At 38.6% G+C, this 13,900-nt stretch overlaps 1 protein-coding gene across 1 annotated transcript in view; it reads left to right on the top strand.

The window, feature by feature from the left end:
• The first annotated feature begins 11,599 nt into the window (after positions 1-11,599).
• The window catches only part of SLC4A10 (solute carrier family 4 member 10), a 347,705-nt gene continuing 345,404 nt past the window's right edge, over positions 11,600-13,900 (top strand). Inside the window, exon 1 of the mRNA XM_040229231.1 lies at positions 11,600-11,763. Within this exon, the coding sequence (XP_040085165.1) occupies positions 11,716-11,763 (48 nt within the window). The 5' untranslated portion in view covers positions 11,600-11,715. The remainder of the gene's footprint in view (positions 11,764-13,900) is intronic.

A 13,900-nucleotide genomic window follows, 5' to 3' on the forward strand; every position in this document is an offset into this window, starting at 1 on the left:
TATTGATGTAAGATAGTCTTTTTAATCCTAATTGTTTTTCCCCCTACATTTACTTAACTGCCTTACATTTCCTTATTTGAATATTGGCATTTAATGTCTCAGAAATGAATAAAGCAATAGAAAAGTCAATTTTAAGTTTGAGAAGCCTAAACCCAGGTGGACATAATTCCCAATAACAGCATTGTAACCTAGATAGCATATTCAAAAGCAGAGATATTACTTAGCTGACTAAGATCCGTCTAGTCAAGGCTATGGTTTTCCCAGTGGTCATGTATGGATGTGAGAGTTGGACTGTGAAGAAGGCTGAGTGCTGAAGAATTGATGTGTTTGAACTGTGGTGTTGGAGAAGACTCTTGAGAGCCCCTTGGACTGCAAGGAGATCCAACCGGTCCATTCTGAAGGAGATCAGTCCTGAGTGTTCTTTGGAAAGAATGATGCTAAAGCTGAAACTCCAGTGTTTTGGCCACCTCCTGCGAAGAGTTGACTCATTGGAAAAGACTCTGATGCTGGGAGGGATTGGGGGCAGGAGGAGAAGGGGACGACAGAGAATGAGATGGCTGGATGGCACCACTGACTCGATGGATGTGAGTCTGAGTGAACTCTGGGAGATGGTAATGGACAGGGAGGCCTGGCATGCTGTCATTGATGGGGTTGCAAAGAGTCAGACACGACTGAGCGACTGAACTGAACTGAACTGAACTGAACTGAAGAAAAGATGAGCACTGAAGAATTGATGCTTTTGAACTGCAGTATTGCAAAAAGACTGTTGAGAGTCCCTTGGACTGCAAGGAGATCAAAACAGTCAATCCTAAAGGAAATCAATCCTGAATTTTCATTGGAAGGACTGATGCTGAACCTGAAACTCCAATACTTTGGTCACCTGGTGGGAAGAGCTGATTCATTAGAAAAGACCCTGATGCAGGGAAAGATTGAAGGCAGGCGAAGAAGGGCACAACAGAGGTAAGATGGTTGGATAGCATCACTGACTCAATGGACTTAATGAGGAAGCTCTGGGAGATGGTGAAGGACAGGGAAGCCTGGCATGCTGCAGGCCATGGGGTCGCATGAGTGACTGAACAACAACAAGAAAAGATCAAGGGCTAGGCAGTCCATAGCAGATTTTCTGGAGGGGAGGGATTGGAAAGGAGCAAGAGCTTTAGTTGCCAGCTGAGAAAAGAAGAGCAGCGAAAAGCAAAGGAGAAAAGGAAAGATATAAGCATCTGAATGCAGAGTTCCAAAGAATAGCAAGAAGAGATAAGAAAGCCTTGTTCAGCAATCAATGCAAAGAAATAGAGGAAAACAACAGAATGGGAAAGACTAGAGATCTCTTCAAGAAAATCAGAGATACCAAGGGAACATTTCATGTAAAGATGGGCTCAATAAAGGACAGAAATGGTATGGACCTAACAGAAGCAGAAGATATTAAGAAGAGGTGGCAAGAATACACAGAACTATACAAAAAAGATCTTCACAACCCGGATAATCACGATAGTGTGATCACTCATCTAGAGCCAGACATCCTGGAATGTGAAGTCGAGTGGGCCTTAGAAAGCATCACTTCGAACAAAGGTAGTGGAGGTGATGGAGTTCCAGTGGAGCTCTTTCAAACCGTGAAAGATGATGCTGTGAAAGTGTTGCACTCAATATGCCAGCAAATTTGGAAAACTCAGCAGTGGCCACAGGACTGAAAACGGTCAGTTTTCATTCCAATCCCAAAGAAAGGCAATGCCAAAGAATGCTCAAACTACCGCACAATTGCACTCATCTCACACGCTAGTAAAGTAATGCTCAAAATTCTCCAAGCCAGGCTTCAGCAATACGTGAACCGTGAACTTCCTGATGTTCAAGCTGGTTTTAGAAAAGGCAGAGGAACCAGAGATCAAATTGCCAACATCCGCTGGATCATGGAAAAAGCAAGAGAGTTCCAGAGAAACATCTATTTCTGCTTTATTGACTATGCCAAAGCCTTTGACTGTGTGGATCACAATAAACTGTGGAAGATTCTGAGAGAGATGGGAATACCAGACCACCTGACCTGCCTCTTGAGAAACCTGTATGCAGGTCAGGAAACAACAGTTAGAACTGGACATGGAACAACAGACTGGTTCCAAATAGGAAAAGGAGTGCATCAAGGCTGTATATTGTCACCCTGCTTATTTAACTTCTATGCAGAGTACATCATAAGAAACGGCTGGAAGAAACACAAGCTGGAATCAAGATTGCCGGGAGAAATATCAAGAACCTCAGATATGCAGATGACACCACCCTTATGGCAGAAAGTGAAGAGGAACTAAAAAGCCTCTTGCTGAAAGTGAAAGAGGAGAGTGAAAAAGTTGGCTTAAAGCTCAACATTCAGAAAACGAAGATCATGGCATCCCGTCCCACTACTTCATGGGAAATAGATGGGGAAACAGTAGAAACAGTGTCAGACTTTATTTTTTTGGGCTCCAAAATCACTGCAGATGGTGACCGCAGCCATGAAATTAAAAGACGCTTACTCCTTGGAAGAAAAGTTATGACCAAACTAGATAGCATATTCAAAAGCAGAGACATTACTTTGCCGACTAACGTCTGTCTAGTCAAGGCTCTGGTTTTTCCTGTGGTCACGTATGGATGTGAGAGTTGGATTGTGAAGAAGGCTGAGTGCCGAAGAATTGATGCTTTTGAACTGTGGTGTTGGAGAAGCCTCTTGAGAGTCCCTTGGACTGCAAGGAGATCCAACTAGTCTATTCTGAAGGAGATCAGCCCTGGGATTGCTTTGGAAGGAATGATGCTAAAGCTGAAACTCCAGTGTTTTGGCCACCTCATGTGAAGAGTTGACTCATTGGAAAAGATTCTAATGCTGGGAGGGATTGGGGGCAGGAGGAGAAGGGGATGACAGAGGATGAGATGGCTGGATGGCACCACTGACTCGATGGACATGAGTCTGAGTGATGAACTCCGGGAGATGGTGATGGACAGGGAGGCCTGGCGTGCTGCGATTCATGGGGTCGCAAAGAGTTGGACACGACTGAGAGACTGAACTGAACTGAACTGAACCTTGAGAGAGAGCCTTGTATTCTTTCTTCAGTTGTTGAACCTTTGTTTGGGATTGGAGGACAGAGAGAAAATGATAGATAATTCAGATAGACTTGTAGTATTTGTAAGTAGAACCGTTTCCCAGTCCTAAGTGGAGGCTTTGAAAGCTTCTCCATTACAGATACAGCATGGAAGAATACGATAGATATATTTTTATAGTAGTAAATGATCACTTTTAAAGGTTCTTTGGATCTTATATTTTTCAATCAGGACTTCAGTTTCATATTTATGATAGATAATTCCATTGTTTCAAATGTTATGGAAATAAAAAATAAACAGAGCTGGAGGAATCACACCCCCTGACTTCAGACTATACTACAAATCTACAGTAATCAAAACAGTATGATACTGGTACAAAAACAGATCCATAGATCAATAGAACAATATAGAGAGCCCAGAAAAAAATCCATACACTTATGGTAATTAATATAAGACAAAAGAGGCAATAATATACAATGGAGGAAAAGCAGTCTCTTTAATAAGTAGTTCTGGGAAAACTAGACAGCTGTGTGTAAAAAAAGTGAAATTAGAACATTTTCCAATACCATATTCAAAAATAAAATGGATTAAAGACCTAAATTTAAGTCTGGATACCATAAAAGTTCCCAGAGGAAAACATAGGCAGAACACTCTTTGACATAAATCACAGCAATATTTTTTTTGATCTCTGTCCTACAGTAAAGGAAATAAAAGCATAAATGAACAAATGGGACTTAATTAAATTTAAAACCTTTTGCACAGCAAGGAAAACCACAGAAGAAACAAAAAGACAACTTACTAAATGGGAGAAAATATCTGCAAATGATATGACCACAAGGGATTAATAACTAACATGTATGAACAGCTCATATAACATCATTAAAAAAAGACAACCCAATTAAAAATAGTCAGAAGAACTGAATAGGCATTTCTCCAAAGAGAACATGCAGATGGTCAACAAGCACATGAAAAGATGCTCAACATAACTAATCATCAGGGAAATGGAAATCCAAACCACAATTGAGATTTCACCTCATCAGAATGGCTATCATCAAAAAGAACACAAATAACAAATGTTGGCAAAGATGTGGAGAAAAGGAAAAGCTTGTACACTGTTGGTGGAGAATGTAAATTGGTGCAGCCACTACCGAAAATGGTATGGCGGTTTCTCAAAAAACTAAAAAGAAAACTTCCATATGACCTAGCAATTCCACTCCTGGCTATATAGCTGAAAAATATCAAAACACTAATTTGAAAAGATACATACCTCACAACGTCATAGCAGCTTTATTTACAATAGCCAAGATATGGAAGCAACTTAAGTGTCCATCAACAGATGAATGAATACAGAAGATTCATACACACGCACACACACACACACACATACACACGCACAGGAAAACTACTCAGCCATGAAAAAGTAGGAACTTTTTGCAATTTACATTAACATAGATGGACTTGGAGGGCACTATGCCAAGTGAAACAAGTTAGTGAAAGACAAATTATGATATCACATGTGGAATCTAAAAAAATACAATAAACAAATGAATATAACAGAAAAGAAGCTGACTGACATATATAAAGAACAAACTAGTAGTTACCAGTGTGGGGGCAATGTGGGGTCAGGGAGTGAAGGTACTATCTACTGGGTGTAAGATAGGCTCAAGGATGTATTGTACAACATGGGGAATATAGCCAATATTTGTAATAACTCTAAATGAAAAGTAACCTTTAAAGATTGTATATAAAGTATTTTTACAGTTTAAAAAAATTTAAAAAGTATTCACCCATTAGGGAAAAAAAAGTAATTCCCATCCCCTAATTTTTAAAAGGAATATGTAAATGAAACATGCTGAAATATTTGGAGAAGGCAATGGCACTCCACTCCAGTACTCTTGCCTGGAAAATCCCGTGGATGGAGGAGCCTGGTAGGCTGCAGTCCATGGGGTTGCGAAGAATCGGACACGACTGAGCGACTTCAGTTTCACGCATGGTGAAGGAAATGACAACCCACTCCAGTATTCTTGCCTGGAGAATCCCAGGGACGGGAGGGCCTGGTGGGCTGCCGTCTATGGGGTCGCACAGAGTCAGACACGACTGAAGCGACTTAGCAGCAGCAGCAGCAGAAATATTAACAGTGATTATCTCTTGATGGTGGGATTATGAATGTCTGTCATTTTTATATTTATACTGGTCTGAATATTAAAAAAATCCCGGAATGAAATGGCTTGTGATTTCATCTTGGTTTGCTTGGTTAAACGCCACCCATCTTATAGTTCATGTATTTATCTTCCCCGTTAACCCTTAGTTCAGCAGTGTATCCCTACTTCATACTATTTTAATAATCTGGACATCTCATTCTCTTATCACCATAGTACTTTGAAATAATCACCTGTTTCCTTTTCTAGAGAGGCAAGGATTATATATTATTTATCTTTTTACTGACATATATTACAAAATAGGTGTTTGATAATTCTTTTTGTTGAACTAATTCAACAAAAGTTATTTTATGGGTAGCCCAAATTATAGGTTCAGATAAGATTTTTCTCTCCATTAGAAAAAACTGCTTATAAATAGGTGGAAAAGACATAAGTGGAAAGACATGACTTGTGGAACTCTGAATATTATTGCAAGTTTAGAACACAAATTCAGGTTCTTAGTTAATGTAAGACCATGTATATAATGTATCTGAACATCATGTATAAAATATATCTGAAGACTGTCTTCACTAATAATTTGGTTGCTTGTGATGCAGCTTAGAAATTGCTGTGAGAAAGAGTTTTGATAGCTTTTCTTCCCTTTTTTCTGTGTGGCATTTGTCATCTTTTTTTTTTTGACAGTGTAAATTCAATAATAAACACTGAGATATTTTTCTTGTTTGTTTTAATTTGAGAATGTATAGTAAAATTCACACATGAGACACTGTGAATAATGATTACTTTAGTGTAATTTTTCATAACTTTATAGAAAAAGGACAAGTTAAGGATTACTTAGTTATAAGATTATTTCAGTAATAAGTGTGATAGTGATTATTTTCAAGTTAGGAATAGAAATGATACATTTAGGACCATTTAACAAAGACAGTGATAATTAGGCTTAAAGGCTGATAATTGGAGATGTAATAAGTTGAGGCATACATATAGTTCTTGTTTACATAACAAGTAAAGAAAAATTAGAATTTTTTTCCCACAAAAAGAAATTCCCTAAGGATTTTAAATCTCTACAGTAAAGGTGAGAAAAATGCTATTAAAAGTTAATCATTTTGTCTTCTAGTCTATCTCTGTTTTTTGCACATATTGTTACTTAAGCACTTATCAAATATTTTATTTCTTCTTTTCTAAAGTATGACCTCTGAGTCCAGGATTCTTGTTTGTCCCTGTATTATTGGTAGCACGATATATACTCAAATATTTACTGAATTAAGTTAAACTGGATTTAGATGCATCCTCTAGTACTCAATTTAGAGAGCAGGCCTACTATAGGTTTCCCTGTATGAGTCAAAGAATGAAAATCAAGTCTTTGTTCCAGTCTTTAGGACTGGAAAAGCCAGTCATGAAGTAAGAGAAATGGGACTCGGAGGATTTCTTAAATCTGGACATTCGCCCAGCATTGCAATGAGCTTCCTAATTATTTCATATGTTCCTTTTCTAATAGTTGATGGCTAGAATCATGATTATCGAGTTGGTGGCTAAGAACATCTGTAAAAAGGAGTAATATTTGACGCCTTTAAACTCTACTCTTACACAATGAAGTTCCTTGTTGTGTGCCAGATTTGGGAGTGGAAATTCTTACCCTTTTCCTTGTTGGTCAGATATCATTATTTTTAAGCTGTCAAAAAGAGCATTTTTGTTATTTCTTGAGTTTGTTAAATTTTACGAAATACTTTTGGATTGGTAAATCAGCCAGATCTACATAATATGTTTTAGTTGTTCAGAACATTTGTACAGGTTCCAAAAGATAGAAGTACAAAAGGATAAAAATAAGTAAAAGATATAAACAGTGCTATGATACTTTTACACATGTAAAAAACAGTTTTTGAAATATTAATATTAAGCTAGTAATGTAATCACCAATATAGTATTAGTATTCAGAATATATTTCCAATCTTGTTGCCTACCTAAAGTTCAAATACAAAAAAGAGATGAAGCACAGGACTTTGAAGTCTAAACCAGAAACCTGATCTTACCAGAACTGAAAAGGTATTCTCTTGAAAGACTAGTATTGGCAGTACTCTTTAGAATCCAGTGTCTTCTTCAAATACAAATACTATTAGATAGCTTCTTTTCTAAGATAAACATTGCATTAATGTGCATATCTTAACCCCCAGGGCTTAAAGTAGCAAAAGGAAGTAGAAACTGAAAGGATATTGGATGCATGCTGACTTGTATACTTGGGGGATTAATAAAAAATTGAGGTCAGCAAGAGTCCCATGATGCGGGACAGATCAAGGAAGGAAGCACACCATGGTGGTTTTGTTCCTTTCCTACTGGCCACAACGTGAGCAGCTGGAGAGGAAGGTGGCTCTTGTGTTTAGTGCTTTCTGTAATTCCTCTCTGTCTGTGTGGTTGGCTTGTGGCCGATCACTGCTTTATTTCATTCATCAGAGAGGAAAATTCCACTTTAATATTGCTGGGTATGATAAAATAGCTTCAGTAGCACAGCGCCTTGCACATAGTAGGACTGACTGAATGAAAATCTGACTATTGTCTCATTCCAGTAGAGTGTCTGAAACATTCAGTTTGTTGGACAAATTCAGTCTCGCAGTATTTAATTTGGTGTTTGAAACTGTCAAAATGTTCTAATAAAATCTTATTGGATTTCTAAATGAGAACAGACTAAATAGGAATGCATTTTTAACAATCCAGGATCCAAGGAAACTTGACTATAGTGTAAAGAGCTCTGGACTTGAAAAAGCATGAGTTACCTGGGAGTATTTCCGCAGATATTATGTAGTTGAAAAGAAAGCAGCTCATGCAATTTGGATTTCTTCTTCCCTGCCTTCTGTTCACTCTACCTCCTGAATTTGAAAATCAGTGAAGTTGATCTCTAAGAGCCTATCTGTTACTACCATCCAAATACTAACCAGGCCCGACCCTGCTTAGCTTCTGGGATCAGAAGACTTCAGGTACATTCAGGGTGGATGGCTACAGACAAGCCTATCTGTTAAATTGGATAGTTTTCCTCAACGTGTATGCCCAGCAGGGGGATTGCTGGGTCGTATGGCAGTTCTTTTTCCAGTTTTTTAAGGAATCTCCACACTGTTCTCCATATTGGCTGTACTAGTTTGCATTCCCACCAACAGTGTAAGAGGGTTCCCTTTTCTCCACACCCTCTCCAGCATTTATTGCTTGTAGACTTTTGGAGAGCAGCCATTCTGACTGGTGTGAAATGGTACCTCATTGTGGTTTTGATCTGCATTTCTCTGATAATGAGTGATGTTGAGGATCTTTTCATGTGTCTGTTAGCCATCTGTATGTCTTCTTTGGAGAAATGTCTGTTTAGTTCTTTGGCCCATTTTTTGATTGGGTCATTTATTTTTCTGGGATTGAGCTGCAGGTGTTGCTTGTACACCAGTGTTTGTCGCAGCACTGTTTGTAATAGCCAGGACATGGAGGCACCCTAGATGTCCATCAGCAGACAAATGGATAAGAAAGCTGTGGTACATACACACAATGGAGTATTACTCAGCCATTAAAAAGAATACATTTGAATCAGTTCTAATGAGGTGGATGAAACTGGAGCCTATCATACAGAGTGAAGTAAGCCAGAAAGAAAAACACCAATACAGTATGCTAACGCATATATATGGAGTTTAGAAAGATGGTAATGATAACCCTGTATGTGAAACAGCAAAAGAGACACAGATGTATAGAACAGTCTTTTGGATTCTGTGGGAGAGGGAGAGGGTGGGATGATTTGGGAGAATGGCATTGAAACATGTATAATATTATATGTGAAACGAATTGCCAGTGCAGGTTCTATGCATGATACAGGGTGCTCGGGGCTGGTGCACTGGGACGACCCAGAGGGATGGAATGGGGAGGGAGGAGGGAGGGGGGTTCAGGATGGGGAACGCTTGTATACCTGTGGTGGATTCATGTTGATGTATGGCAAAACCAACACAATATTGTAAAGTAATTAGCCTCCAATTAAAATAAATAAATTTATATTGAAAAAAATTGGATGGTTTTGCCGGTAAAAATTCTGCTACCTAGTGATGATTTTATTCCCAGAAGTTATCAATACTTACTCATTCATGGAACTTGTTTAATATCTGGATATATTCTCTCAGGTTATGAACCTTAATTTTAAAGCCTGAAGTTGAAGACAAAGATAGTAGATTAAATGAGGATTACTTTATCTTTCTCCGCTTTGTTTTTGGTAGGCTAGCATTCAACCTCTTGGATCAGAGACCTTTAGATACATGGCCTTTTTTGGTCTTTAGAAGTCTAACATCTGCTGTCAAAATTCTGAGTAAGTCTTATACTGGTAGAAATAGTAGCTCTAGCATACATAAGCACTTAAGAAATGATTGTTTCAGCAAAATACCTATACGGTTTAATAATACACATTGTAGGAAAATAGTGATTAAAAGTAACTTAAAATACTGTCTTATTTTTTATTTTGACTCTTGGAATAGAAGAGTTCAGCCTTTTTATAGTTATATTTAAATTCTGTTTTTAAGAAATATAAACTGGGTGACTTAGGGTTTCTTAATGATATAAAAATAATTGTTCCTAATAGAAGTTATTTTTCTTCTAGTCAGTTGTGTGTGATTATCTGTTATGGTCATTTGAGTAAGAAGGGAGCTTTTATTCTTCAGTTCATGGTAGAAAGTCAAGTTCAGAACTTATGGTTACCAGAGGAAAGGATGGGGGAAGGTTTAGTTACGAAGTTTGGGTGGATGTTTATACACTACTGTATTTTAAATGGATAACCAACAAGGACCTACTGTATAGAACATTGAACTCTGCCCAATATTTTGTGGCAGCTTGGATGGGAGGGAAGTTTAGGAGAGAATGGATACATATATATAATGGCTGAGTCCCTTCACTGTTCACCTGAAACTATCACAACATTGTTTGTTAATCGGCTATACCCCAGTACAAAACAAAAAAATTAAAAAAAAAAAGGAACATCTAGTTTAGCCCTAGATTAGCAAATTCTTAATCAGACATCTTATTATTTAAATCCTTGGTTTCATCTCAATGTGCTGTACACAAAGTTGCTACTCAAATATATTAATCATTATGGCTTAAGAATAAAATATTTTCTTATCATAAAATAATAGGAGTTTATATTATAAAAATTGCATTAGGAAGGAAAATAGATATGTATAATTCCACCTATGATGAGCATTGTGGAAAATTTTTGTGTGTTGCAGAAGATAATTAATATTCAATCCTGCTGATGAAGAGTTTTTAAAATCTGGTGAAATTTTTCTTATTTAAAATAAACTATCTTAAATTTTGTCATTATCTTTTAACCTTTCTTCATTTGTAACCTCCTACTCAATCTGGGGTCCACTGATACATGACTTCATTACTTTAGGAAATATGTATAGTCACTCAAAAAACAGTATCAACCGCTTTTCCTACAGAAGAGCTTCTTGAACTTTTTTTTTTCTTCCATGTATTAGTTGGAGAATTCCCTGCCCCTCTTTCACTGAGACTTGTAAAGCAAAAGGGTATGTTCTTGGGCTACTTTGGTTTAGATTCATTCTTTTCAAAGTTCTTTAGCTTCCTCTCGGAGCAATGATACAAAAATACACAGGGAGAGAGATGAGAGGGGAGTTCAGCTGGGAGGGGACATGTGTATACCTGTGGCTGATTCGTGTTGATGTGTGGCAGAGGCTAACACAATATCGTAGAGCCGTTGTCCTCCAATAATTGTATTTTGTCCTATACTTCTCAATATTATACAATTATAATCTTTGATAATTATTAGTTACTCAAAAATACATTCTTTCCCTGTTATTTTTGTTGGAAAATAATAGAAAGATATTTTATTTGTAACAATGTATGATATCTAAGGTTTTCTCAATTAAAATATTGAAAGTATTTGTCTGCCAAATTCTTATTAAGTCAGCAGTGACCTAAAATGCTGGATTTTTTTGTTAGTGCATAATTTAGTTTCACTAAGAGATCAATTTTGATGTCATCTTATCTGTTTTTAGTGACCCCAGGTATTCAGAGCGGGATACCAAGTACCTTATTAGCATCATCTTGTTTGAATTTTGTCTCCTGTCAGTTTCTGGGAATAAAGTGAATTGGTTCAAAGCGTCAAAATCTGGCTGAGCTGATTGGAGTCCACCTTGGACTAGTCTATATAAGAAGTTAGCATCTTACGTGAGTGTCTCAATGTCCATCAGACTTGCAGCATTGCAGACTGTACTTTATGCCAGTAGCCAGGTGTGGGCAGTGATACCGGGCTGGGGAAATCTCTCTTACCGGCCCAGGAATCCAAGGCATTCAGTGCAAAACCTGGCTAGCAGCCCGAGTGAGTAGGAGCCATGTGACTCTGGTGAGTTGGAGTGTGCAATTGCCTCCTGCTTCAGAGCTACCTGATCCGAATACTAAGCAGAGCGAGTGCCGGGCTGAGTGTAAGACACTGAAGACACTGCAGAGAAAGGTGCTTATTCCAGAGGCATTACAGAACATGGAGATTAAAGACCAGGGAGCCCAAATGGAGCCGCTGCTGCCTACGGTAAGAGACAACCTGCTGTCACGTAGATTAACAGCGTTTGCAGCAAAACCTGTCAGGCAAGCGGGCTGCAAGCTAGGTTCAGCGAGTATACTTTTGGGGTGGTGGATTGCTCCCACGACATATGGACAGGGGTCTCCTCCCATCTTGGGTGACTGAAATGCATAATACGAAGCACATGATTTTTTTCCCCCTTCTCAATATGGATGCACGACGGTGATGAAATGTCTCATGTTTGCTGCTGTTTGAAGAGATGGCTAGGTTTAGCAGCAGGGGCAGCTGTGTATCTCTTTCGTTGTCTGTTACTGCCTGTCTCTCTGTTAGGCTGTGCAGTCAAGCCCCTGCAAAGAAGCCCTCTTTTAATCGTTTTTCTTCTGTGATAAATTTCCTCCCCATACCTCATCCCCCTGCCAGTGAGGTGAGGGAATCTGCCGCTGTTATAGCTCTAGAGATTTAGTCTCTGCAGAAACGAGGGCAAAGGAAAACAGAAGGATCGTGTGTGTGTGTGTGTGTGTGTGTGTGTGTGTGTGCTGTCAGTTTCTCTCAAAGGGAAATGTGTCATGGTTCACATACAAAGAAGGTATGCATTTTGGGGGTCAGGCACATGATTCAGTTTTGAATATCTGAAATGTCCCTGAACTGTCATTTAGAAATAGCCTGTTTATCTCTAGGTCACAGGCTGCCTCCCTGGATCTGATTCCTGGGTGAGTAGTTGATTTGCCTCTCCTTTCCACAGTCTTTGGCTGGCTCACAGACTTTGTAGTTCTTCAGGCAACATCCTTTCTCAGTCTAGAGCAGCTGATGTTGCTGTGTTCAAGGGAAAAAAAGAAAATAAAAACAACAATACTATTTTCTTGAGGCAACAGAGATGCCATGCTCTAGCTTCCGGCCATCTATCAGAGCTATCACGGCTCAGGGCAGCAGAAATCTCGCTGCGCCAAACCAGGCCGAGGGGCTGTTCTCAGCTCTCTGTTACTCAGGTTGGTGACCCACCTTGCAGACTTGGGACTGGCAGCAAGCTGTCCATTTCTGAGCACATTCCTAGTCTTTGAACACATGTTTCAATCAAATAATTCCCCAGGAGGAGTGAGTAAATTCTGGGCCACTGTATATTTAGGGCCTTACCTCTCCTGCCAGGCTCAAAATCTGCAAAAGATTCCAGTTTGCATCCAGGAATTGGCTGTGGCTACTGAGCATGCCCAGTTCTCCTCAGGACGCCAGTCTTGGGCAGGGAGGGAGCTGGGAGATGAGAATAATGCAGGGGTCACCACTAAGAATGGAGCCTAGATATAAGGCAGGGGGGAGTGTCAAAGAGGAGGAAGAAATGAAAGCTTGCCAATTAGCCTGCCTGCTTAAAAATAGAGATATTTCTTTACAGATCAAAGTGGAGTTATTTTACAAAAATGAGACTAAAAGGTTTATCTGTATTTCCAAACTTGAATAGATACATAAACTAGGATTCTGTGGGTATTCAGAATAAAGGGTATCAAGAATGTCAGAGAATAATTGTACCCTGTATGAGAGAGAGGAACTAAACACAGGAATTGGGGAATGGAGATTTAAGGAAGATTAAGATATAGGGGAAGAACCTTTTTTTTTTTTTTTTTTTAATGGGGAAGGAGTTTGGAAGTTGTCCTAGAAAAGCAGGCTGAAGTCAGTTTGATGTGGTATATGAATTGTCCCAGGTGGGAAATATTTAAAGGGTTTAGGACCAAATGAGGATTAACTGGAAAAATTTAGAAGATGATGACATTATTGGGCTAGATGGACAAACAGTTTGTGACTTAAAAGAGTAGAGAAAATACAAGTGTGTCTAGAAAAGCTCTGCCTTAAGTTGGGTGGACATTTTTGAAGACTTGAAAGTGCATTTCACGTGGATTATGCCTAGCACAAAATTGTTACAAAAGTTAATAGCAAGAGAGAATCATCTTAGCAGTTCATTATAAGGAAAATAAGCATGAGAGGCTAGAAATCTTGTTGAATTATTGGCCTACTTTTATATCTGTATAGTATTTTCAACCTCTTCAATTGCTTTTATGATCTCCCTGCCTCAAATAATCAATCATGTTGAGTAAAGCAGATTTTACTGTCTTAATTTTACATATAAAGAATGAAGACACAGGTAGTTTGAAAAACATGT

This window comes from Oryx dammah, unplaced genomic scaffold (genome assembly GCF_014754425.2).
Source record: "Oryx dammah isolate SB20612 unplaced genomic scaffold, SCBI_Odam_1.1 HiC_scaffold_27, whole genome shotgun sequence".
NCBI lineage: Eukaryota > Metazoa > Chordata > Mammalia > Artiodactyla > Bovidae > Oryx > Oryx dammah.